Below are 27,103 nucleotides of genomic sequence, written 5' to 3'. Positions count from 1 at the left end.
ATCATACTATAACTAAGTATTTTATGTACCTAAGTAGGTACTTGTATGCTACCAGCGTTTCTTTATCATAACTAAGATTTCCGTTCTCAATCAAGACCAAGACTATCTTATTCATGACTACCTCTCAGCGGCTCAGTGCCTACTTAGAATCGTAGTTCAAGGAATAGATTCCTTGCCCAGTGGCTCAGTGCCTACTTAGAATCGTAGTTCAAGGAATTTATAGATTCCTTGCCCAGCGTCATAGGCCATAAGGCCCATAAGCACCTATTAAGAACTTCTCTAACGAGAAGGAAGGACCAGCAAGTACTTATGTTCCTTGGACAAGGTCCTCGATCAAGGATCAACGAAAAGACCGCGGTCACGGTCATACTCTATACTAGCTCAGAAGAATGATTAAAAATAAAAAACATAATCAAAATCGTGCGGTTGTATTTGTATACCAAGACATCACTATCGAACACAGATTAGGTTATATTTTTATATCTGTCATGTGTCACCATTCGACATTTATTTATTTTACTATACGGTGACATCTCGTCTCGTGAGGGCAAAATTTTCACTCACAGTCACAGTTTTTGTTAGAATTTGTAACGAATAGTTTACAAATGAGTCTCAAGCCAATTTAAATACCCAGAAGACATGGCTAACACAGGCCTATTACCATTTGTTCGTGGTGTGGACTTTAGTAATAACGACTTCAGCGTGAGTAGTTCTGAAATATAAACTTAACTTCGATGTACTAACCTGATAAACCTATTTTTGTTTTTGTGGCCTAAATTATACTTACTTGTATTTCAGGATGACCAATTCCCCGATGCTATTCGATATATGACAGGGTTACAATGGCTTAGACTTGATAAAACCTGTTTGGCAGAAATTCCTGAAGAATTAGGCAAACTTATGAAATTGGTAAGTAGCTAAATCATGTAAATAATTATTACTATTAGTATAGCATTTTCAAATTATGACTTCATACTTACTTGCTATAAGTATAGCAAGTCAAACAAAGACACAACTTACATATTTTTTACGTGTACTTAAGTACATATCAGTAAAATTATACTATGATTCATACATTCAATGGTATCAAATACGTACACTTTCCTGTCCAAATTAACAACTGTTTCACAATAAGCAATCCACGTACCTAAATGAGAGTAGTCCATCATCAGTGGTATACATTTCATGCCCTGGTCTCTAACTATCTTACAATCTACATCATTACTTATTCAAATACAATAAGTATGTATACAGTATAAAATATTATGTGCAGTATATGTGCTGCTCTCATGTATTATCTAAGTATCCACCCAAAGGTTTCCTGGAATCTCTTCTTTTAGCAATGAGGCAACCTATTGTACATTCCAACTTTAAAACAGTAATACAGCATATCAATATAGCTGAAGCTCCTAACACAAAGTTGACAATTTAACCAGGAAAATCTAAGCATAAAGAAGAACAACCTAGAGAAGCTATTTGGTGAGTTGACGGAGTTGAAATGTCTGCGGTCACTGAACGTGCGGCACAACCGGGTGAAGAGCTCCGGCATCCCGGCCGAGCTGTTCCACCTGGAGGAGCTGACCACGCTGGACCTGTCGCACAACCGGCTCAAGGAGGTGCCCGAGGGACTGGAGCGGGCCAAGTCCCTGCTCGTGCTCAACCTTAGCAATAACAAGTAAGATTTACAAGATATTTTTTTGATGATTGATGTAAAAATGTATTTTTAAACCTGACAATAAAATGGGGTTGCTCATATTCTGGTGCTTGTGTCTTGAGTTGAGATGGCAACCTTCATAACCATCATAGCTCCGAAACTGATGGAAATGTGATATGTGAATACTGAGTTAATCAAAATGTATACAGCTGTGAAATAATTATGAGTTTTTTTGTATGATAGACTTAGATAGGTTTTCTTTCATAATAATAGTTTCCCATTTCATGTTTTTTGCAGTGTTCATTACTGTCATACTATTGCCTATCATTGTACACAAAAGACTGTAGAAAGTTTATCAAACCAAACACAACAACATTATTTAGTAAACAATACCAAACAATTTCAGAATAGAGAGCATACCACCAACGTTGTTTGTGCAACTGACGGACCTGTTGTTCCTGGACTTGTCGGGCAACATGTTGGAGACGCTGCCCCCGCAGATGCGGCGCCTAGTCAACCTCCAGACCCTCATCCTGAATGATAACCCACTGGGGTTGTTCCAGTTGAGGTAAGGTTTACATGTGCAGTGTTTTAGAGGGACATGTGAAGTTATTGAGCATTGATTTGGTATGGCCGAAGACAACATAAGTACAGTTGTAAATAAGTGCATACTTTAGAAATATACAAGAAGGTATTTTTTGAATGAGCCTATTCTGGTTCCACTACTGGACCTCCACTTTTCATATGTTACTTAGTAATTATGCATAATTATTTACATGAGTTTTGAAGGAATTAAATTTTTTTTATAGTATTTAAAAAAATGCATACTTTTCCTCTGTTTAATTATACTCGCTAAAGAAAATGAAATGGATTGTCTTGCCTTTCTATTGAATGTATATTTGGGCCTATTGTCTGATAACCAATACGGATTCCGCAACAATAGATCAACTGAAGATGCAGTAACAAATCTTGTAGATCACATCGTGACCAAACTCGATACTGGCGATATGTACAACTGTCAACTGTCAAGCAAACAATAACCTGCTCTTGAAGTTAAATTCAGTTTTGTGTGCAAACAGTGATATTGTGATATTAAACCAACAAAAAAGTGTAGACAAATACTTTGGACATTTGTGAAAGTGTTATCTGCGTGTGATTTGCCGTATTTCAACCAAAATAGTGCAAACAAAATTCGCGATAGTCACTTGAAAAGCCTAATTTATTTTTCTACCCTCATTTATTTACCATTGTCAGGAGAGTGCGTTCAAAAATCAGCTGTCAAAATGACATGTCAATGTATTAGTGTTGCCATTGCATAAAATTACCTCCCATATGGTAGATTCTTTCTCGGAGGTGGCTGTCCAGGCCTCTGAGAAAGTCAAAGCTACTGGTGAAAATCCAAAAGATGCCGCAGGCAAACTGCTGAAAAGCTCGGGATCAGCCAAAATTAATCTCGATCCCCAGAATCAAAATAGTGAGGATGAAAATGACTGGCAAACAATCCCAATACTCCGTCAACATCAAAATAGGTACAAAAGGAAGAGACTAAGTACACCGTCACCAGAAAAGCAGGATCTACAATCTCACAATAGATACTCTGCACTCAATGTTGATGATGCTCCTCAAGTTGAAGTTACGTCGAAAACGCTTAAGCCGCCACCAATTATGCTATATGGCATTAAAAATGTAACAAAACTGAAAGAAACCATTGAAGTGGTATTAGATAAAACGCAATACTCATTCAAGATTGTCACCAAAAATCAAATGAGAGTTTCTACTGAAAATATGGATGCATACAAAAAGGTAATGGCAGTGGTTCGTGAAAAACAACTGATTGGTCACACCTTTGTACCAAAAAGTGAGAGACCGTGTAGGATTGTCATAAAAAACCTTCACCATTCAACACCTATTCAAGCCATAAAAGACGTCATAGAGGAAACCGGAAACACAGTTAAAGGGGAAATCATAAATGCACGTCATGGATCCACTAAGACACCACTGTCAACCTGGTTTGTTAACCTAGAACCTGGGCCCAATAATAGTGAAGTAAAAAATATTAAATATATCTATCACACAAGTGTCAAAATAGAAGATCCAATACGGAAAAACACAATCCCCCAATGCAAGAGATGCCAACAATATGGTCACACCAAGAACTACTGTATGCGGCCATACAGGTGTGTGAAGTGTGCTGAAAGCCACAACACAGCGGATTGTCCTAAAAAGGACAGACAAGAACCAGCCAAGTGCGCCCTGTGCCTAGAAGATCATGCTGCCAACTACAGAGGATGCAGAGTTTTTAAAGAAATTGAGAAGAGGAAATTTGGCTCTAGACCAAACAACAAATCAGCCAAGCCAAACCAACAAGAAAGTAAGAACCCCGAGGAACCAAAATCAGGCACATACGAATACACACCAAATCTGGGAAACAAAACGTATGCCCAAGCTACAGCGGGAGTAACAGGCAGCCTTGAAACAATACTTTCAGAACAAACAAAGAAACTAGATCGCCTTATTGATCACATGAGTACCTTAATGGGACTCTTGACAACCATCGTGAACAAGTTAGTCAAATAATATGGCCCTACGAGTTGCAACTTGGAATGTGAACGGACTGATTGGTAAAAAACAAGAAGTTAAAATATTACTTAATATTCAAAAACTTGATATACTTCTTATATCTGAAGCTCACTTAACAGAAAAAACATCTTTTAATTTGGAGGGGTATAGTACCTATGCTACGTACCACCCTGATAACACCTCTCATGCAGGCACTGCAATTATTATAAAAAATACTCTTCAGCACCAATTACTCCCAGAGTATAGATCAACAAAAATTCAGGCAACTTCAATAATGATACATGATAAACAGAGTCCAATCACAATAACATCCATCTACTGCTCGCCAAAACAAAAGAGGAATCCGGAGACTACAGAGGAGGATTTCAATAGATTCTTCGAGTCACTTGGTCATAGATTTATTGTCGGAGGGGACTGGAATGCAAAGAATCTACAATGGGGATCACGCCTCACCACAACACGAGGACGCAACTTAAAAAAGAGTATGGACTACCACAAGCTTAATGCCCTGACAACTTGTGAACCCACATACTGGCCCACTGACCCACAAAAACTCCCAGATCTGTTGGACTTCTTCATCTACAAAGGCGTGCAGACTCATTTTCTGTCAGTAGAAAGCTGCCATGACTCATCCTCGGATCATACACCAGTCATAGCGACTCTGAGCTATACCATTATTGAACGTCCCGTCAATCCGTACCTGTGCAACAATCACACAGATTGGGAAAACTTCAGGAGACATCTTAATGAAAACTTAAATCTCAAACTTTGTCTGAAAAGTGAAGATGATATAGATACTGCCACCGAACACATCATAACATCCATTCAAAGAGCAGCATGGGCAAGTACTCCATCCCAGAAGAAATCATCTAACAATAAATCACACTCCAATCTTCCGTTTATTGTAAAGGAGAGAGTTTTAGAAAAACGTAGACTTCGACGCATTTGGCAGAATAGCCGGCATCCAGCAGATAAACGGGAATACAACAAGTCAGCTGCAAGCCTCAAAAGGTTTCTTGTGGAAATTGAAAATGACACATTGCAACAGCGCTTAGAAAACTTGACAGCCAAAACTCCAGCAAAAGTTGAAAACTCCCTGTGGCAAACTGTCAAATCACGAAACAAACCACAACTGGCTCAACATCCCCTAAAAACGGATCGTGGCGAGTGGGCAAAAACGGACCCAGAAAGAGCTGAAGCCTATGGCTTATTTCTAAGTGATGTGTTCCAACCGAACAGCAGCATGGGAACAGAGACATTAGATGAAGAAGTTAGAAAGTTTCTTGAATCTGACCTACAACTCAGTCTACCCTTACAACACTGCACACCGACAGAGGTCCGGAATACAATAAAACTACTGGAACTAAAAAAGGCACCAGGATTTGATCTAATAACAGCAGAGATACTAAAACAACTTCCTAAAAAGGCAATAGTATTCATAACCACACTGTTCAATGCTATATTAAGAATGTCATACTTTCCTCGTGTATGGAAAGTTTCCCAGATAAAAATGGTACCTAAACCTGGGAAACCTCCGCATCTGACTTCCTCGTACCGGCCAATCAGCTTGCTACCAGTGCTATCGAAAGTACTAGAAAAAATAATCAGTGCTCGATTAAATCAAAGCCTAAAAGACGCCAGTACTATCCCTGACCACCAGTTTGGGTTTAGAAAAAACCATGCCACTGTTGAACAAGTACACAGGGTCTGCGAACACATTAGGGAAGCTCTGGAATGTAAGAAGTACTGCTCAGGAGTATTTTTGGATGTGCAACAAGCCTTTGACAAGGTATGGCATAATGGCCTGCTCTACAAGTTGAAAAAGTCACTGCCCCACAACTTGTACCTACTACTAAAGTCATATTTAGAACATCGCATATTTTATGTCAAGATTAATGACTCAGTCTCAGAGTTCTACGAGATCAATGCAGGAGTTCCTCAGGGCTCAGTGCTGGGACCGTCGCTGTACCTACTCTATACTGCTGATGTGCCTGAATCAGACAATGTGATGACCGCTACCTTCGCAGACGATACCGCTGTTCTTGCTTCCGATGAAAATCACAATCTGGCATCTGAAATGTTACAGAGCCATTTAGATAAAGTAAATAAATGGATGAGAGATTGGCGAATAATGGCTAGCGCAACTAAGTCGAATCATGTCACATTTACCTTAAGGAAAAAAGACTGCCCTCCAGTGAAACTTGGAAATGAAGTGCTCCCCCATCAATCTACTGTAAAGTACCTGGGCTTCCACTTAGACAGGAAACAAACTTGGAAATGCCATATACAGAAGAAAAGAGACGAGCTAAATCAGAGATACCGATCACTGGAGTGGCTTATGGGTAGGAAATCCAGAGTATCACTTGAAAATAAATTGTTAATTTACAAAACAGTCCTGAAACCCGTGTGGACCTACGGTATTCAACTGTGGGGAACAGCAAGCCAAACAAATATTGAAATCCTACAAAGATTTCAAAACGGAGTACTCAAAGCCATTGTAAATGCACCCTGGTTCACCAGAATGGATGAGGTGCATGAATATTTGAAAATGCCTACCGTGAGAGAGGAGGTTGCAAAACTTACAAGAACCTACCGAGACAGGATTGTAAATCACCCAAACAAACTGGCCACTGACCTTACCAGTAATGTACCCACCAGAAGACTAAAAAGAAAAAACATCTGGGATAACATAGACCAATAATACATTAGAAGGCAACCTGACAATGGGAGGGTATGCCTGCAAAGCCAATCATAAACCACGAAATGAACTGCTTATGGTTATATTAAACCGATTGCATGTTGGCAAACAAAATATGAAAAAAAAAAAAAAAAAAAAAAATGTGCGTAGGTGTTTTCCTCGATTTTGCGAAAGCATTCGACACAGTTTCACGTCCAATTCTGTTAAAAAAAATGGAATGCTATGGAATTCGCGGTATTGCATTGGACTGGTTTACCTCTTACCTTAGTGAACGTGAACAAAGATTACGGGTTGGCGAGCACTACAGTGACAGTAGAACGATAGGTTTTGGCGTGCCTCAGGGCAGTGTGCTTGGTCCTACTCTCTTTCTACTCTACATTAATGATCTTTGCTCAATAAACCTATCCAATGCAAAGCTCTTCACCTTTGCTGATGATACGGCGATTGTATTCCGCGGTAAAAGTTGGGAAGAGGCTTATTCTGCAGCTCAAACTGGAATTGACAGAGTGAATGTATGGCTTGCACACAATCTTCTCACATTAAACGCCGACATAACAAAGGTGATCGAATTCTGTGTCTCCAGGCGTACTGCCCCTCACTCATTGTTTGCAATTCGCTTACATACTTGTGAAAACGACCTTTTATGTAACTGTCCTTCCTTCCAACGTGTCCATAGCATCAAATACCTTGGCGTTTTCCTTGACAGTTCCCTATCGTGGGCTATGCAAATAGACTCAATTTCATCCCGTACAAGGAAGCTGTTGCATATATTTAGACGGCTAAGGGACATAGCTACAGAAGCAATTATTAAAACTATTTATTTCTCACTAGCTCAATCAATATTCAACTACTGCATAACTACTTGGGGTTCGGGATGTAAATCGCGCCTACTTAAAGTTGAGCGTGCACAACGTGCTTTACTTAAAGTTTCTTATAAGAAACCCAGGCAGTATCGCACTGATGCCCTATATAATGAAACAAAGGTACTTAGCATTCGTCGACTATTTATACTAGCCACGGCGCTAAGATTCCATAAAGGAGCTTTACTGACCTTACCGCAACTACATCGTCCACAAAGATGTTTAAAATGGACCCTACCGACTATCAAACTAAAATTTGGCAAAAGATGCTTTAACTACATGGGACCTTTCATTTACACAAAACTACATAATCTAATTGATATAGTCAATTCCACTAGATTCATTTGTAAGAATAAAATATGCACCTGGCTTCTTGGACTCAATTATGAATCAACTGAGTCATTTATACCGAAATAAAAACAGATCAGTGGTTGATTCCAACATCCCAAGACTATTTCGCAGAGCTAACCATACTTCCTTACTTATCTATATATGTATATAATACAGACAATACAATACACCACCTACCAACATCTTACTAATACTCATAATCAACAACATAATTATACTAACGTGATCACACACTCACATACACACACACACACAAACACACACACACATACATACATACACACATAATCATAATCAATTCAAATGTAAACGGGTTTATATTTTATTTTACTTAGTTACTAACTGTACTTGTAATTGTACATATTTTCTTGTAACACTCTAATATATATTCTAAATGTTTGTAAAATAGTGTGGAAGAGTGAAAGCTAGCCCCTACAACACAGGGAATCCTAGTGTAGGGACTAGAGATAAGATGCATTTGTGTGAACTTTTACTTAGCACCAAATAAACGATTTGTATTTGTATTTTGTATTTGTATATAATTATTAAAATTTCATACTTCCCATCCAAACATATTTTACAAGTAACCAAACAAACAGCGCACAAAACAATGTAAAACAAAAAACACCAAACCAAACATTCGCCATCCATCACCGTCAATTTCACTACATACCGCGCATATCTGTCCCAACAATCTAACATACTCCAACTGTCCACGCAGACAGCTGCCTTCTCTGCAGAGTCTCGAGACTCTTCACATGCGCAACACTCAGCGGACCGTGGCGAATCTGCCGACGTCGCTGGACACCCTGTGCAACCTGTCCGACGTGGATCTGTCCATGAATGCGTTAACTAAGGTCCCCGACGCTCTCTACTCGTTGCAGAGCTTGAAGCGATTGAATTTGAGCGACAATGAGATTACTGAGATTTCTTCTGGTGAGTTGTTTGGTTAAGGCTTTTTCCAAAGGTCGGGTGGAAGACATCGCTTTTAGCGATAAGGCTGTGTGATTTATAATTTTAAGCCAACTGTATATTTTTTTAAATGTGTGTTTTTTTTTATCACTAAAGGAAGTCTGTAGGTATTTACCTTACCTATTTAGGTATGTTGGGCTAGGTTTCAGTTGCAGTACCCAACAGAAGAGCCGTGTCTTGATATCCAAAACTTGCTGCGATTCTCCATGTAACGTTGAAATCGGGCTTATTGTACTATCGAGGAAAGACATCTTGCACGAGTCGCACGATATTGTTTCGAGGCATCTTGGATTTCTTCGATGGTACTTTGGTGCGCCGCACTAGCTCACACAAAATAATGACGGATTGTTCACAAAAAGCATGTTTGAATAAACTCGCTCAGTAAAAAGTTAGATTGATACTCGATAAGCATATTTACGCACGCACGGTTCGCAGACGTAGAAATGAAGCGATTGCAGATATGCAAATCTGCATAAACACTTCAGTCGGTCACGTCGCCTCTATGGTATAGTTGCAAATTGAAAAATTTAGTCATATCTTTGTACCTGTATCCATCCTGGATATAGTTGCAAATTGAAAATTTGAGTCATATGTATTATCTTTGAACCTGTATCAAAAAAAACAACTTTACTTTTTACGCGCTTCTAAAGTCTTAAATACCATCATTATTCTTTCTATAAAAAGTCCTCCAACCAAACATTGAAACCCTTAACTCACTCACCGTTTTCTTCCAGTAATGGACGTGTGGCAGAAGCTCGAGAGCCTAAACCTATCACGGAACAAGCTGACGTCACTTCCTGCGTCCCTGTGCAAGCTCCAAAACCTGCGTCGTTTGCACGTGGATGACAATAACCTGGACTTTGAGGGCATCCCGTCAGGGATTGGCAAGCTGAGCAGTCTAGAGGTTTTCTCTGCGGCTAATAATGCCTTGGAGATGATACCGGAGGGGCTTTGCAGGTATATGCTGTTGGCTTTTCATATAGGTTGGGGTTGGGTCATCAGCCGTATAAGTTCCTTTATCATCTAGCCACTTCCGATGCCGGCTACCTGTTTATAGGTAGGTCGTCGGTCCAGCGGGCTTGAAGGCCTTCCTAGCTTCACTAGCCTAATGGAATCATTACCGAAAAGTAGCATAGATCATTGCGAATAAGTTCCATAGATACTGCCTACACCTGCTAAGCTCTGTCAAATTTGGGCGAGCTTTCTACGCGTATACGCACTATGGATATAAGTAAAAATATGTTTCGAAAGGTCGAGTTCACTAGGCAATAACATATTTGCATAAATAACTTTACCACTTTACATAAACAGTTATTTTCATTGTACAACGAACGAAACATAATATTATTCAGTGAACATTTTCCTAATAATAACACGGTGGTATAATGGTTAGTCATATTATCAACTTTCACTTTTTTAGTATGATTAACGCTAATGAGCTATGTTTATACTTTTAAATGTATTTTTATCTGACACGCTTCAATGAGTACTAAATATGGATTCTAAGTATTAATATGATTACAGGTAGTAGATTTATTATGATTGGATATTTTCACCAGGCGCGATCATATTTCTTGATCTTTGCATCATTGAGTTATTTTAATCATCTTAACTTGTCTCGTTACGGAAAAGTGAAATCGTTGATATAATGTTGCCGATTCAGCTGTATCGGATTTAGATCATTCCATAATGAAATAACTTACCAGCTTAATCACAATTTCAATCAATAATACCTCGCAGAAGTATTGACGCGTGTCATACTGAGCAAGACAGACAGCCTGTATAAGTAATCCTAAATTCAATGTACGGCTATGTCGGCGGGAGAGAAGAAACTTTATCTACAAAAAAGAGTAAAGGTTTAGAGATATCACTCACCACTAACCCAAAGATTAACTCATAGAAATAATACTATAAACATTAAGTACGCCTCATCATTATCAGCCTTATTTCGCTTACTATTGGTCCTACCCCTCCTTATAAGTACGCTTTTCCACACAAACCACCAATGCACCAATAAAATCCACAGATGCGGCTCGCTAAAGCGCCTAAACTTGAGTAGCAACAAGCTAATAACTCTCCCGGATGCCATCCACCTCCTGAGCGACCTGGAGAGTCTCCAACTACACAACAACCCTGACCTGGTGATGCCTCCGAAGCCAGTTGAGAGGACTCGAGGGTCTGGAGTCCAGTTCTACAATATAGACTTCTCGCTGCAAACTCAACTGCAATTGGCTGGAGCGGTGACCAATGAGAACGTTAATCAGAGTAGTGAGTGCTTTGTTTGTCAGTGTTATTTGTGTGGCATTCACTCGCGCATGTTGTCTGTTTAGGTAGGTACTGGAGAACCACGTGCCGCGATTTTCATATTGTGTTTATCTCACTTCATGTACTTACGTTCATAACAGTCAAGGCATGTAGTCTGTGTACGTTCGGATATTATATATATATATATATATATATATATATATATATATATATATATATATATACGTTCACGTTGAGGTAGACCTCACGAACCCAGAACTCTGCACCTAAACATTATTTTTTATAAGTCGTTAGCCAACTTCAACATTTCCACTTCGTTAAAATAACCTTCATTCCCCCTTCCAGGTGTGAAGTCGGACCCTATAGCTCGCAAGCTGCGCCTGCGCCGCGGCCGCCCGGAGCCCGAACAGAAGGACTCCGCCCTCATTCTCAAAGGCATGCAGGAGCAAGCCAACACCCAGCATAGCGACGAGCTGCAAGACTGCCGGAACAGCGAGCTCAAGTGAGGAAGTAGTTTTAGAGGGGGCCGCTAGATGGCAATAGGAAGTAGTAGTAGATTACGTCGTTAGATGGGGCTAGTCTTTATAGGAATGGGGCGCACAGGAGCAAGCCAACACCCAGCACAGCAATTATGTGCTACAGTTCTGCAGAAAATGGCAGGAATAGTGAGCTTAAGTAAGGAACTACTACTAGAGAACGCCGCTAGATGGCGCTAGTTAGTAAAAGGATGAAAAAAACCGTTAGGCAGAGCTATTTTTCGGTGTCTCGTATGATTCCCAAACAATAACAGCACTGAAAACCTTTTCATTATCCAGTTATGGCTAGCGAAACTTACAAACAATAACAATGTTTCAGACCCAAACGCTGGGACGAGAGTCTGGAGAAGCCGCCGCTGGACTACTCGGAGTTCTTCGACGAGGACACGGGGCAGGCGCCCGGCCTGCAGGTCTGGGAGATCGAGAACTTCATACCTGCGCCTGTTGATGAGGTCAGTACCCACTGGGCAAAGGCCTCCCCTTGCTTATTCCACACGTCTCTGTCTGTTGACCAACTGACGCCAATCTGGAAAAAATCTGTCTAGCCTACCCTGCAATGGAGTAAAGTAAAAATACGTGAATGTCTGATAGTGAACATTCAGAGATTTCAATCGCATCAGTATTCCAAATCCACTTGAAAATCCTAATAATACTTATTTTGCTTGTAAACAAACAATTCCACAAACTTACATCCACGAAATTCAACCCAAAAGTTTACAAACAAAATACCCCAACTTGACGTAAACAAGTTATGTATTTAGTAACCGTCTGTTTATCAGGTGGCCCACGGCAAGTTCTTCGAAGGCGACTGCTACATCATTCTGAAGACATCGGTGGAAGAGCAGGGGCAGTTGACTTGGGACATACACTTCTGGATCGGGTCGAAGGCTACGGTAAGGATACAACTTAACTTTTAACTTAACTTACATGATAAATAAAACAGTCTGCAACGCTAGCTAATGGCACAAAAGTTAAATATTAAAATTATGTATTTAAAGGTTAAAAATTGATTGTTTTATAAATCAGTGGCATTGCTTTTTAACCGACTTTGAAAAAAGGAGGAGGTTCTCAATTCATGTATATGTATGTTTTTTTATTTTTTTATTTCTACTATTTAGATTATGTAATTTTCATCATTCCAAACCGTAAATTATTCTAACGGTACTTCTCCCACAATCTTACCTATAAATCTAAACAACCTTTCACCCCTTAGCTGGACAAAGGCGCCTGCGCGGCCATGCACGCAGTAAACCTGCGCAACTTGCTCGGCGCGAGACGCACACAGCGACACGAGCAGGGGGACGAAAGTGCGGACTTTCTGGCCCTGTTCCCGACGCCGCCCGTGTACCTGCAGGGCAGCCACACGCCGTCAGGGTTCTATACTGTGGATGATCCGGTGAGTATTGTGTTGGGTAACTTGAGGTTATAGTTATAGATATAAACTTAGTCACTTAGGGATCCTAACTAATATTATAAATGCGAAAGTAACTGTGTCTGTCTGTCTGTTACTCTTTCACGCCAAAACTACTGAACGGATTTGAATGAAATTTGGTATACATACGGTGTAGACCCTGGGAAAGAACATAGGCTACTTTTTATCCCGGAATTCCCGCGGGAAAACTTTTTAAGGCGAAGCGAAGCGCGCGGGAACAGCTAGTAGTTCATAAATACGCGACGACAGGAGCAGGGGGACGAAAGTGCGGACTTTCTGGCCCTGTTCCCGACCCCGCCCGTGTACCTGCAGGGCAGCCACACGCCGTCAGGGTTCTATACTGTGGATGATCCGGTGAGTATTGTGTTAGGTACCTTGGGGTTTTAGTCATAGACGTCAGCTAGGGATAGTGAGCTCAGTATAACTACAATAACCCGTATGAAAATATGAATACCAAAACTGTTAACCATAGCCTAGTTTTACTGTACCACACGCCGCTTGTAGTGCCAAGTCCTTAAGGTTTTAGAAACAGGAAAGTTTTCAGTCTACCTATGCACAATCTTGTGTGATATTAAACCTATAACTTCATCCATTTATAAAGTCCCTACCGATTGTGTATTTTACATAAAATAGAGGCACTATTTAAATGCAAAGTCAAAGTCAGAATGGTTTTAATGCACCTCAAGGTCTTCTTCTCTTCTTATGCAATCAAAAGTATACTACTAAACGCCTCTCTCCCCCCCAGCACTACGTGACCCGCCTGTACCGAGTCCACGGCTCCGGCAACAGCATCCATCTGCAGCCTGTGGAGCCGCGCGCCTCCTCGCTGGACCCCCGCCACGTGTTCATACTGGACACCGGGCTCGTCATCTACTTGTGGTGAGTCTCTCTCACACACACACACACACACACACACACACACATACACCTACCTGCAGCCCGTGGAGCCGCGCGCCTCCTCGCTCGACCCCCGCCACGTGTTCATACTGGACACCGGGCTCGTCATCTACTTGTGGTGAGAATTGTAGACCGTAGGTAAGCGTAGGTATTGAAATAAAGATGGTCCCTCGAGCCGGACCGTGGCGACCCAACACTCCGCGCGACTCCGATAGTAACCATTTACTTTTTTGATTTATGTCGGTTTCCAACTTCAGTAGTCTCCTCTGTCTATATCTTACAATAGTCAAAACATAATTCTCCCATTTATCAAACAGTACAATAATTTAAAAAAACCTTACAGGAACGGCAAAAAAGCTAAGAACACGCTCAAATCGAAAGCCCGCTTATTCGCCGAGAAGATCAACAAGGAGGAGCGCAAGAACAAGGGCGAGCTGGTGGCGGAACCCCACGGCAAGGAGCCCAGGAAGTTCTGGCAGACCTTAGAGTATGATGGGGATACGCCCTTCGTGCCTACGGTGAGATTTCTGTAGTGAAATTATACGAGGTTATAGCCCGTAACTACACTCACGGGCAATCAAAGAGTTCCACCTGCCGTTGACGTTCCATATGTCACTGGAATCTTTTCGTTGCTCGTGAGTTTAGTTGTAAGACACTGTAGAATATGGGTCTGCTACTTAGATTAACAATATATGAACAAGATGGTGTGTCACTCAGAGAGCGGTGGTAGCTCAGTCGGGTAAGCGCCCGTTTCTCACGCAAGAGATGCGGGTTCGAATCCCGGCGCTGACATGTACCAATGAGTTCTTTTAACTTAAGTACAATGTATACCATCGCTCCTACGGTGAAGGAAAACATCGTGAGGAAACCTGCATATCTAGATTTAGCACATCTAGATATGTGAACTCACCAACCCGCAGTGGACCAGCGTGGTGGGAAATGGTCCAAGCTTAGGAAGGCAGCTTAGACCTTGGGGATATGCACAAAGGTTCCACTCGAGAGAGCCAGGTGCAGGTACTTACACCCCCACAGAGAATAGAGAATAGAATAGATGGTGTGTCACTGAAAATAACTAAGCAAAAACTGGCCGCATCTTGTTTATTGTCGAACCATTTCGTTTTTAGTACAACCTATGACGATTACTGATTATGCCGCGTATTGTTTATTATTTTCTTAAAGTTCTAGACTTCTGCTAAACTAACTGAAACTCTATCTCGTTGCATTAATCGTACCAATTTCCTAACATCTCTCCAGAACTTCGTATTCCACCCAGCAAAACTAGTCTGCTCTAACACACCCAACTCTACTACCCTCAGGAGCACGTGCCCGAGGACTTCGCGATAACCCCGCCGCGCCTCTACCGCGTGGAACTAGGGATGGGGTACCTGGAGCTGCCGCAGCCCGAGGAGGCGCTCACCAGGGATGTGCTTGCGTCCAGGAATGTGTACATACTTGATGCGAAGAATGACGTGTTTGTATGGTGAGTTTTTGTTTGCCTTATTGTGTTCAAAGAATGATGAGGACGAAGAATGTGAATTAAGAGGTTAGTGTTACGGTACTTGAGCCTCTTACCCCTCCATTTTATAAGCCTCTAGCTTTCTATTCTATTCTATACGAGCGGTGATAGCTCAGTCGGGTAATATTCCTCTCTTCACCTTACAATTTATAATTAGATATAGCTTTTTAACGGAGGAGCCACCTTATTTTTTATTTCCCTATAATTATATTACCATTTGAACGCGGAAACCACGTATAACAGTTTATGCGTTATGACTGGCTGACTCAATGCAACAAGCCAGTGGCAATCTTTGCTCGAAGAAACCGACACTCCCTAATTTGTTTCCATAATTTTTCCAGGTTCGGCAAGAAGTCGTCCCGCCTGGTCCGAGCGGCCGCGGTGAAGCTGGCCCAGGAGTTGTTCAACATGGTGCCGCGGCCGCCGCACGCGCTCGTCACGCGCCTGCAGGAGGGCACCGAGACGCAGGTATAGTGCCGTCTCTCTCACACACACACATACTTGTGCAAACAATATTGGAAGCGACAGCATCACAATTAATCCCCAGATGACTTTTGTCTGAGGAGAAAAATCAGACCTTAGGTCCCTAAAAGTAGTAAGGTACACAACATTGCAAACTCGCGTAATGTCACGTTTTCTTTTAGTGACCTATTTGTTTAATAACGCCCAAAGGTCTTCGCACATTATAACAACTCACCGGCGACTCGACTCTATGATAGACATTGATATTTAAGCCCTGTATATGTTCAAGGTCTAATTTCAAAAAATGATTATAAAGTAGTGTACAACGAGTGTCCTTCGCATCGTACAATAAAGGTCAACCCCGACACGTTTGTCACGCAATGACTACACGTCGTCCACGCAACGACTATGCGTTTGCGACTGACGCGTGACGGGCAACCATTTGCCAGCCCAACCGTCCGCCCTGTGCCTTCCCCCGGCCCGCCATCATTCACTATAGAATCGAAGGACGGAGTGCACGTTGATAAGCGGTACAACGTGATTTATTTATTTTTTGAATCTTTATTTATTAAAGAGACTTAGGTCACATACAATTTATTTATTATTTCGGATCTAATTTAATTTAATTTTTGCATGTACCTACCTATGATGTTAATATTTTGACTAACAATTTTCGACATGTTTTACTAATTCACTATGGATGTTATATCTGAAAATAAATGTTTAATAATAAAATAATAATAATAAACTGTGACCATGTCAGTCTCATCGAGACATATGTACACTATTTAAATTAATCTTAATCTAGGGTTGTCTTAAATCTAAACAATATTTTACATAACTATACAATATTTTGGCCTCAATAGAACATGGATTTGAAAGGATAGTCTGAAATGCACCAACGTCAATTAAATTGACTCAAAGTTTTCGAAATAACATTGCTCTGTCCGAATTATATTGTTTACATTCTACCAAAAAATGATATAAGTCCTCTACTACTGAACATGCTGAACAATCCGGTGAGCCTACAACTTTCATCATAAATTTAAACTTATTTAATGGCTACACGGTGATATTTTTCAAAATCATGCAGAAAGAAAAGTTGATAGAAGAAGTGCGAAAATATCCGCATTGGTCAAAATTCAACCGAAAACTGAGGTTAGACGAGTTGTCTGTTGAATAACTGATGTGTTTATGGTCATCCTCTATGTAGTCTATGGTCACCTCTTGTCACATTACTAATAAAATGGCGGCAAACAAACAAATACATATTTCTATTATTTATTATTATCTAAGCTAACCCGCAAATACTTTAATAGAAAAACATGCACCTAATAAAATAACTAGCCACTTATCATGTCTCATCGTTATGACACATCTCCCCAAAGTCCCAACCCTAAAGTCGCGAACAGTCGTGGACGTTCAACCGCCTGATCGCGGCCAGTTATCCGCCGGGCGCGTCCAATGATGTGTTTATGGTCATCCTCTATGTAGTCTATGGTCACCTCTTGTCACATTACTAATAAAATGGCGGCAAACAAACAAATACATATTTCTATTATTTATTATTATCTAAGCTAACCCGCAAATACTTTAATGGCGACGAGGACGGATAAAATTTACGCACCACGGGTGAAAGGTGAATAAGTTTATTTGGCGGGGGGCGAAATTATTAATAAAGTATGTGGGCAAGTCTCAAATGGCAGCAGTGGGCGAGAGATGCGAGGCGAGAGGCTCGCGGTTCGCTGCAACTTCGAGGACGGCAGGGGCAGGCGCGGCGGGACCGAGCGACAGGCACGAGACCGGCGCGCGATCAGCTACCGGCGAAGATACCCGAAGAGCAATCGGCCAACATACTTTCCCTAGACTTCGGATGTGGATCAGCAGGCGGCGGCGAGTGCGACAGGCGCGCCAGGCCGCTGAATCACTAAGAAGGAAAGTTCCGCAGTCATCAACAGCAGACGGTATGCAGCAGAGGCCGAGGCCCTCGCTGTGCGTGGAGGGAGCAGGCGGTGTGCCGCCAGGCGGTGCGCGACTCAGCTGCGGCCGCGGTGGACGCGCCCGGCGGATAACTGGCCGCGATCAGGCGGTTGAACGTCCACGACTGTTCGCGACTTTAGGGTTGGGACTTTGGGGAGATGTGTCATAACGATGAGACATGATAAGTGGCTAGTTATTTTATTAGGTGCATGTTTTTCTATACAGTATTTTCTATGATATTTTTGTATACAAGTTTTTTAGGTTATATTTTATTTTTACAATTAAAGGTGGAGGAATGATGTGTTTATGGTCATCCTCTATGTAGTCTATGGTCACCTCTTGTCACATTACTAATAAAATGGCGGCAAACAAACAAATACATATTTCTATTATTTATTATTATCTAAGCTAACCCGCAAATACTTTAATAACCCACTCGTTGGCACCGCGTTGTCCACTCGTTGACACCGCGTTGTCCACTCGTTGACTATTCATTGAGAGTGTGAGTAGAGTTGCTGCCGCGTTGGCATGGAGTTGTTATAATTCCAACCAAAAAAGAGTGCCCCATCCCTTCTTTCAAAGTTCACGGATGATATTAATAGTGCGCTAAATGCCAAAAAAAATGTCCTTGCACTCTTCATTGATTTTTCTCGAGCTTTCGATACGTTGGACCACAAAAAATTACTTAAATCATTGAGTTATACCGGAATCCGTGGACCCCTCCTAACATGGTGTAATGACTACCTAACAAATAGATCGTATCGCGTTAAGGTAGGGGATGACCTGAGTGAGCCTATTGAAATCACGCAGGGAACGGCTCAAGGATCAGTTTTAGGGCCGCTACATTTTTTGGCCTATGTCAATAATATGAGCCACTTTTCTAATGAGTGTCAGCTTTACCAGTTTGCAGATGACACATGCCTTATATCAGCAGACCACAATATTGACGTTGCTTTAAATAATCTACAGGAGGACTTCAACAATATCAGTAAATGGTGCCACGATGCAGGTTTAGTTCTCAACTCAATCAAAACCAAACTAATCAATATTCGATCCCCATACCTCAAAAGCGCCGAAACAGTGCCTAAACTAATCGCACATACTCATGCATGTATGCATGACAATCGCGACATGTGCGACTGCCCGCACATTGAGGTTGTGAAGTCCCACACGTACCTCGGCCTGGTCATAGATAACAGATTCAACTGGGGGGCCCATGTACAACGGGTATGTGATAAGCTACGCGCCCTGCTCGCTAACTTCTATGTCATCAAAAACAGAATTCCCCATAAAACCAAAATCCTAATATACAAATCATTCTGTGAATCTACCATAAACTATGGTTTAACTAGCTATGGTCGCACATTTAAAACGTATCTTGACTCCATTTTTAAACTACAAGTACGACTTCTCAAATTAATAGTACCAACTAAAATTAAAAACTCTTCCAAAAATGATGAAACCAAACTTTTCAAGTATTGTCAAACCCTTCCGGTATACACTAACGTTAACTTCATGCTTCTTAAAGAACAGTTTTTCAATACAAACATTCAACAAGAAATTAATCATCCTGTACAAACTCGACGCGTCACACAAAAGAAACTGGTTACAACGCGAGCAAATAACTCGTACGGCGAGCGCACCAGCTCTTATCTTGTTCCGCGACTCATCAACAACCTACCCACCGACACAAGACAATCACTGACCCACTCAAATATTAGAATTAAACTTAAAAAATACTTTATGTCGACGCTCGAGTGATAAATTATTACTTAAGTACCTATATTGCTGCCTCAGAGTAAAACGTAGTATAAATTATATTTTACTTATACATACCTACCTACTTACGATATCTACATTTGTTGCTTGCTATGAATGTTAAGTACCTACCTAATTGAATCATGTTATACAAACTTTCAAATAGATACCTACTAATAGACACAAGTTGTTAATTGTATATAAATTATAACGCAGAATGAAGGTGCTGCGCACAATCCTGCGAGGATTATTGTAGTATCTTTAAGCCTGTTTTTTCTTATGTATTTTACCTATAATTAAATAAATAATAATAAAAAATAAATAATAATAATAATAATGTGCGAAGACCTTAACTGTTTTGTTCCTCTCTGTCAAAGAACCAATTGTTCTCTGTTAGAGTGACAAAACAGTTGAATAGCTAAAGCGTCCTGTAACTTTTTTATCAACAAGGGGGTAAGTAAATCTCTTGCAAAATGTCGGACTCTAATAACCATTCCTCTCCCTCAGGTGTTCAAGACATACTTCCCCGGCTGGGAGGAGGTGATCGCGGTGGACTTCACGCGAACAGCCGAGTCCGTGGCGCGCACCGGCGCCGACCTCGCCGGCTGGGCCAGGCAGCAGGAGACCAAGTCAGTACCGGTCGTAGCTGTGACAACACCTATAGTATATTTTTTTTAACAAACGAGTACTGAACCTTTTTTACTGTGTTGCTATTTTATCTAAGTAATTTATTACTGCATTTCTATTGGTCCTAACAATGAACCACTCTGTAAATATAATACATGGGCGAGAGACAGTACTCGTTTGGCGGGGTATTTTTTTTACTGTAGTCCAGTCTGTTGTATACCTCCACAAATCATATTTAAGGAGGCTTCTAATACCTTATTAATAATCATCACCACCGGCCAGTGAAAGCCTTGTAATCGAAATCGTCAAGTTTTCCAACGTCAATTATCCCCTGCTTCGTCGCAACTTTACAACCCCTAACCATTGCTTGTATTCCAGAGCGGACCTATCAGCCCTGTTCACCCCACGGCAGCCGCCAGTCAGCCTGGCCGAGGCCACAGCTCTAGCCGAAGCGTGGAACGGGTCCCTGGAAGCTATGGAGGCATTCGTTCTGGAGGGCCGGACATTCACACGTTTACCTGAGAAGGAGCTAGGAGTGTTCCACTCGAAGGATTGTTATGTGCTGTTGTGCCGCTATACTAATACTAATCAGGTAAGGTTGGAGTGGGTATTGCTACTTGTATTGTTTTTTTGACCAACGTTAAAATAAACTTACTGGAATTTTGCTCAGTTATAACAACTTGGTAAAATTGCAAATTCACCGTAAAAGTATTATCTGGCCATACACACCAATTTTAGACTGAGTTTTATTTTCTGCTTACAAAACCATGTACTGTTGCTATCTAATAGACAATTTCAATAACGCAGCAAGGTTGCCGCCTAATTAACATTAATTCTGTTTAAATAACTAGGACGACGAGGAAGAGGAGACAGACGCCGAGGACTCGGACGCCGACGCCGCCAACTGGGTCGTCTACTTCTGGCAAGGTATGTACAAAACGGACGTAGATGAACCTTCCCATATACATGTCTATGCTATATACTTCAGGTATATGCCGATGTGGATTAGCGTAGGTTTATTGAAAAGAAGATGAGAAGCTATATTGAAAACGAAAGATCCTCGAACGTGTGCTTCTACCCGACGGTTACATGTCGGGAATTTGCGGTTGCTGAAGCTTTAATACCGCGATGTAGGACTTGAGTATTTTCGCTGCAACGCCATCTGTCGGTAGTCTCCCTCTACCTACCTACCTCTGTAGGTACCTCTTCGCGGGATCTATACTTATGGATATTTACTTTAAGCTTACCGAATTATATTTAGAAGCTCTAAGCTGATTGCTAACTAGTCTTTAATCTGTCACCAGGTCGCCTGGCCCCCAACATGGGTTGGCTAACCTTCACGTTCGGTCTAGAGCGCAAGTTCAAGCAGCTGTGCCGGCGCCTGGAGGTGGTCCGCACGCACCAGCAGCAGGAGGGGCTCAAGCTGCTCGCGCACTTCCACCAGCAGATCCTCGTGCGGGGCGGCGCGCGCGCAGCCAAGCCGGTACCGACTGTGCACTGATGCACCACATTTACTACTTTAAAGCATTTGTGCTTTTTAGAATGCGAGATAGTCGCCATCTATTGTTAGTACTTCCAGTTTCTAATTCGATATTATTTTTTTTAGTAACGCGGCTGGGGTGCCGTCTAGCGGTAAACACGCTGCAACACTATCGAATTCTTATCAGTGTGCTTATTATAGTTTTCCACCACTTAAATCTGCGAAGTTCAATGGACAAATACTGGCGAAGACTTAATATCTTAGTCCACAATAAACCTTGCATCCTTCTTACCTAATCTAACTTCCTAACCTAATATAACTCACGTTCCTTCCCCTTACTAAACTTTCTCATTTGTGTTGTCAGGAGGGCAAGCCGCAAGTGGAGCTGTTCGAGCTGCGCAGCAACGGGTCGCCGCTGTGCACGCGCCTCGTGCAGGTCAAGGCCGACGCCTCGCAGCTTAACAGCGCCTTCTGGTATGTACCGTCTTCATACAGCACATGCTGAGCTGGTGACTTTTTGACGGTCTGGATAGTGCATAAAAACCTTTTATGTTGCTCTTTGTTTTGTCTTATACTGTTTCCTGTATTCTTGTTGTTGTCAGTAAAATATGGTTCTAATAAGTGCGAAAGTGTACGTAAACCCATCACTTTAAGATAATTATACCTGATCAATAATATACAAGGAAAAATTTACCTGTGTCATTCACATTGTCTTTTCAATGTACCGGACATACTGAGCAACTTTCAATATACCAAATTGTGATATCGCATAAAAAACATTATGTTGTATGTAACTGTTAGCGTAAGGCCTCTTTGGTGCGTTGCGTCGCGTGGGCCCTAAAGAACAATAATAACAAACACATGGCTGCAACCATGTAACGCACCAATGGGGCCTTGCCATTATTCATATATAATAATAATAATAATCCCTCTCCAACAGTTACATCCTCTACGTGCCTCTAGAGAGCGCCGGCTCGGAACAAGAGTCCGCCATCGTGTACGTGTGGGTCGGCGGCAAGGCGGACGCGGAGAGCGCGCGCCTCATCGAGCAGCTCGCCGAGAAGTACTTCAACAACCCGTGGACCAGTCTGCAGGTAGGCTAGGTGTTGCTAAAGGACTTTCGGTTTTGGAATCCTAACTAATATTATAAATGCGAAAGTAACTGTGTCTGTCTGTCTGTCTGTTACTCTTTCACGCCAAAACTACTGAACGGATTTGAATGAAATTTGGTATACATATGGTATAGACCCTGGGAAAGAACATAGGCTACTTTTTATCCCGGAATTCCCACGGGAAAAGTTTTTAAGGCGAAGCGAAGCGCGCGGGAACAGCTAGTAATAAATAAGAAAGACGTGGCAAAATAAAAAAAATTGTTTAGAAAATAGGTTGCAGTGCTTACGTAAACTTACCGAATTCTAGTAGGTTCTTTCAAGTCACATGTTAGACACATGCAAGTTATAAAAATGATGCATTCAATGGCAATAGCTATGGCCATCAACAAATACCCCAAATAGTACTTTAAAACCGTGAAACCAGGGGGTACTTACAACACTCACCAGTACTCGGAATCTCAGGAGTCTTATAATTATTTCCTTGCCTAATTTTATTATGAATGATAGTGCACATTGGTGACCCCGACATGATAACACCAACCTTCCGCAGGTTATAAACGAGGGCAGTTATATATTTGTACTTAACTATAATTACGCCTGCTGTTATTTTAGATTAATTTAGTACTTAGAAAATATGTTGTTTCTCATGTAAGTGAATTTGTAATTCTTTTTGAGAAATAAATGTCTAAAACCGTATAACACCAACCTTCCCCGCAGGTGATAAACGAGGGCAGCGAGCCGGACAACTTCTTCTGGGTGGCGCTCGGCGGCCGGAAGCCCTACGACACCGACGCAGACTTCCTCAACTACACCAGACTGTTCCGCTGCTCCAATGAGAAGGGATACTTTACTGTTTCGGAGAAATGCACCGATTTCTGTCAGGTAATACCATGGAAGTAATCAGTACTAAAGTAATACTAATTTATGATGTGGATAGGAATAAAATGTGTAAAAGGCATTTTATGAGATATACAAGTTTAAATAGATGCATATTTAACATAGGTCATAACAATAAGTTTATCAGCCTGCGTTTGACATGCATCATAGCAACAAAAGCTAACACGCTCAAATGCTGAAATTGCTTTTTGCAGTGCTGCAAAGAAATTTCGAATTACTTGATAACGTTTTGCCGTGTGAATTTACGGAATCCGTTTAGTAGTTTTTTACGTTCAAGAATAACTACTGATAACTTTAACAATTATTTATACATCTTATATTAATAATTATTGTAATTCTAATGATGTCTCGATGCATTCACAGGACGACCTCGCGGACGACGACATAATGATCCTGGACAACGGCGAGCAGGTGTTCCTGTGGCTCGGCGCCAAGTGCTCCGAGGTCGAGATCAAGCTCGCCTACAAGTCTGCGCAGGTATGACGTTAACGCCTTATTCATATTTCATCTGTGGCGTTGTTTATTCTGGGGAACACTTCCTGAAAAAAAACTAGAAGGCTTAGGACAAATCAATGCATGTCTGATTTTCTAGCATACATAAAGAAGATTAATAGTCCTCTATATGTAATTATGATTGACATGGGATTAGTATATTAATTAAAATGAAATTGTATCATTTCTTTCCGCATCGCGTATCGTCGACAGTATCCATCACAGTAGTATTTAGCTATTTATTATCAAGAAAGGAAGTGTGATGAGTTTAATAATGTAAATTGCACAATCTATGCTGCTAACACTACCATAATGACAACCTTATTCACAATCCCAAACCACACTTCACAACTGCCAACTAAATTCCCCACCAGGTATACATCCAGCACATGAAGACCGTCCAGCCCGAGCGGCCGCGCAAGCTGTTCCTCACGCTCAAGAACAAGGAGTCCAAGCGATTCACCAAGTGCTTCCACGGCTGGGGCGAGCACAAGCGGCCCCCCGAGTAATGGAGACAGTAGCGGAGCTTGGAATAATCATTGCGGTTGCATTCCGAACATGCTACCGTGGCGCGTAGGAACTGTTTGTCTACTGTTTGGTGCTTACTTATAATCTACTAAAGTAAAATGCAGTGATTTGAGAGCTGATCACACAGATACGAGTACACTGCGTCAAACTTATTACAGGCTTTTTTTTAATAGACGGTCCCAGCCTTGACGTGTTTTGCCATTAAAAATATTTAGCGACGAGAGCATGTTTGGGATATGACCTGTTTTTAGTTATTTTAGATGTTGGCGCTATGTGTGTGCATTGGAGAATTTCATGTAGTTTTAAATGTTTCGAATTTCTAGATGAAAGGCGATTTGGTGACCCAATACAATAACACACAAGCTGGAAATTAATGCCTGTTACCTAAAGAAATGTAAATAATATTATGTTTTGTACCTGGAATAATTTATGAGATCCACTTAATTATCAGTTCAAGTTCTAATACACAAATAAACTAATTATTTAAATTTTAACATAATTAGCAAATACTTAATTGAAATCTAATTCTAATATCCTAATGACTGCAGATCATTTCATATTAATTAATTAGATTTTGCTACCAACATTGTCCATTTATTTGTAATATTACCATAAATATGTATGTATAGTGTAACTTTTATTGCCTTGGCTGCCATAATGGACCACCTTTTACAGTTGTTTTGATTTTTATGCCTATTGTATACAATAATAAAATTGTCCATAAAGGGCTTCCTGAAGCTAAAAGGATCGGATGATCTATAGGAAAGAAAAGACTGATTCACACCATTTTCAAGTCATTTATTTGTGTTTTCTCATCTTTACATTTAAAATATTAAGCACAAGTGATGAGAAGTATTCTATGAGATAATGGTTTGACTAGCACAGTAGTGGGGTTTGCATTTTATTATGTTACAGTAATTTCTGCATTTTTATTATCATTTATCAAAAAAAGCTTTGTAACCATCAATTGTATTATTATGTAAATTATACCATGTAAATATGGATTGAATTAAAACTTAAATAACATATTAGGTACATACACATTATGTAAAGAAGTATTTACTATCTGCCTTGTAATGTCCGAAGATTTTAACTAATTTATTGTAAGCACAAAACTTTTAATATATTTTGAGTTTTAACATTCTTATAAATTATTGTAAACATTAAAAATAATATAACTTACACTTTGAGTCTTATTTATAACCTTGGTCATCTGCAACAAAGTAAAGTAGTGAGAATAAAATAAATATTGTACTACATCTCTGAGCATTTAAATATGATGTAGCACTAAAGACTGGTAAGGAATCAGCATAGATTCAGGATGCCTGCACACAACCAACAATTATTGACCACTTCTTAATATGTATAATTACATAAATTGGTTATCAGGCACTATGAGAATTTAGCGGGCGCATACTCACAATATCATAATTAGTCATCGTCGTCATCATCATCGGATGGCACAAACAATTCGTTCTCTTCTAGGAAGTTGGCAATGTTTTTACTAATAGCGGCCCCGACGAGCAGGCCGGGCACCACCGCGCACACGATGCCGAGGAGACCAAACGGCTGCTTCTCGGGCTCCGGGAGTATCGCCCCACTTGGGGTCGTCGTAGCGGGCCTCTTCGACAACATTTGTTCAGGTCTAGCCAAGTTCTTTGTTTGAGCAACAAGTCTGGATAGGCGCCACAGCGTCATTTTGCGTTTTATTCTTACGGCACCACCGTAAAATAGTCAAATCACAAATTATTTTTAGAATTTTTCGTTTCTAGTTTACGCAGTGCAGCACTTGCTCAGCTGTTTGATTGACAAGTGACAGTGACAGGTGACACACAGAGACAAATGCAAAAGCAGATAACTCTATGTACTTTCAAACCTATCGACGATTTCGAGACTCTCGTCCACTCTCGTCGAATTTTGTATTCTTATCCACGGGTAGAGAGAGACTCGTGTCAGCAGGAACCACAAAAGACCACACAAAAGCATTCACATCTAAGCCACAAGCC

General features: G+C 40.9%; 2 protein-coding genes across 2 annotated transcripts; one reads left to right on the top strand and one right to left on the bottom strand.

Moving 5' to 3' along the window:
* Positions 1 to 519: 519 nt before the first annotated feature.
* LOC105382535 (protein flightless-1) lies at positions 520 to 26,279 on the top strand. The gene is made up of 24 exons (XM_048622806.1): positions 520 to 702; positions 799 to 909; positions 1,437 to 1,675; positions 2,061 to 2,222; positions 8,865 to 9,079; positions 9,850 to 10,072; positions 11,142 to 11,383; positions 11,726 to 11,882; positions 12,236 to 12,368; positions 12,696 to 12,809; positions 13,130 to 13,312; positions 14,094 to 14,227; positions 14,589 to 14,763; positions 15,562 to 15,725; positions 16,103 to 16,229; positions 20,469 to 20,590; positions 20,967 to 21,180; positions 21,440 to 21,515; positions 21,893 to 22,071; positions 22,433 to 22,542; positions 23,009 to 23,162; positions 23,898 to 24,062; positions 24,441 to 24,554; positions 24,944 to 26,279. The coding sequence occupies exons 1-24, from the start codon at positions 640 to 642 to the stop codon at positions 25,076 to 25,078; spliced, it is 3,711 nt and encodes a 1,236-aa protein (XP_048478763.1). The 5' UTR covers positions 520 to 639; the 3' UTR covers positions 25,079 to 26,279.
* On the bottom strand, positions 26,190 to 26,921 carry LOC105397383 (essential MCU regulator, mitochondrial). The gene is made up of 2 exons (XM_011569400.3): positions 26,519 to 26,921; positions 26,190 to 26,310 (listed from the first exon to the last, which is right to left on the bottom strand). Exon 1 carries the CDS (start codon positions 26,793 to 26,795, stop codon positions 26,529 to 26,531), a length of 267 nt encoding a protein of 88 aa, XP_011567702.3. The 5' UTR covers positions 26,796 to 26,921; the 3' UTR covers positions 26,190 to 26,310; positions 26,519 to 26,528.
* Positions 26,922 to 27,103: the final 182 nt, after the last annotated feature.

This window comes from Plutella xylostella, chromosome 8 (assembly GCF_932276165.1).
Source record: "Plutella xylostella chromosome 8, ilPluXylo3.1, whole genome shotgun sequence".
Lineage (NCBI taxonomy): Eukaryota > Metazoa > Arthropoda > Insecta > Lepidoptera > Plutellidae > Plutella > Plutella xylostella.
The sequence above is the reverse complement of the archived record's forward strand: the minus strand, read 5'-3'. Positions and strand labels throughout refer to the sequence as shown.

What these genes read in the sequence shown, in the direction of transcription:
- LOC105397383 (XM_011569400.3), bottom strand. Translation starts at nt 26,795, where the DNA reads ATGACGCTGTGGCGCCTATCCAGACTTGTTGCTCAAACAAAGAACTTG.
- LOC105382535 (XM_048622806.1), top strand. Translation starts at nt 640, where the DNA reads ATGGCTAACACAGGCCTATTACCATTTGTTCGTGGTGTGGACTTTAGT. An exon ending in TACCTGCGCCTGTTGATGAG is followed by an intron (nt 12,369 to 12,695) that starts GTCAGTACCCAC and finishes TCTGTTTATCAG; the next exon opens with GTGGCCCACGGCAAGTTCTT. An exon ending in GCGCGCGCGCAGCCAAGCCG is followed by an intron (nt 22,072 to 22,432) that starts GTACCGACTGTG and finishes TTGTGTTGTCAG; the next exon opens with GAGGGCAAGCCGCAAGTGGA.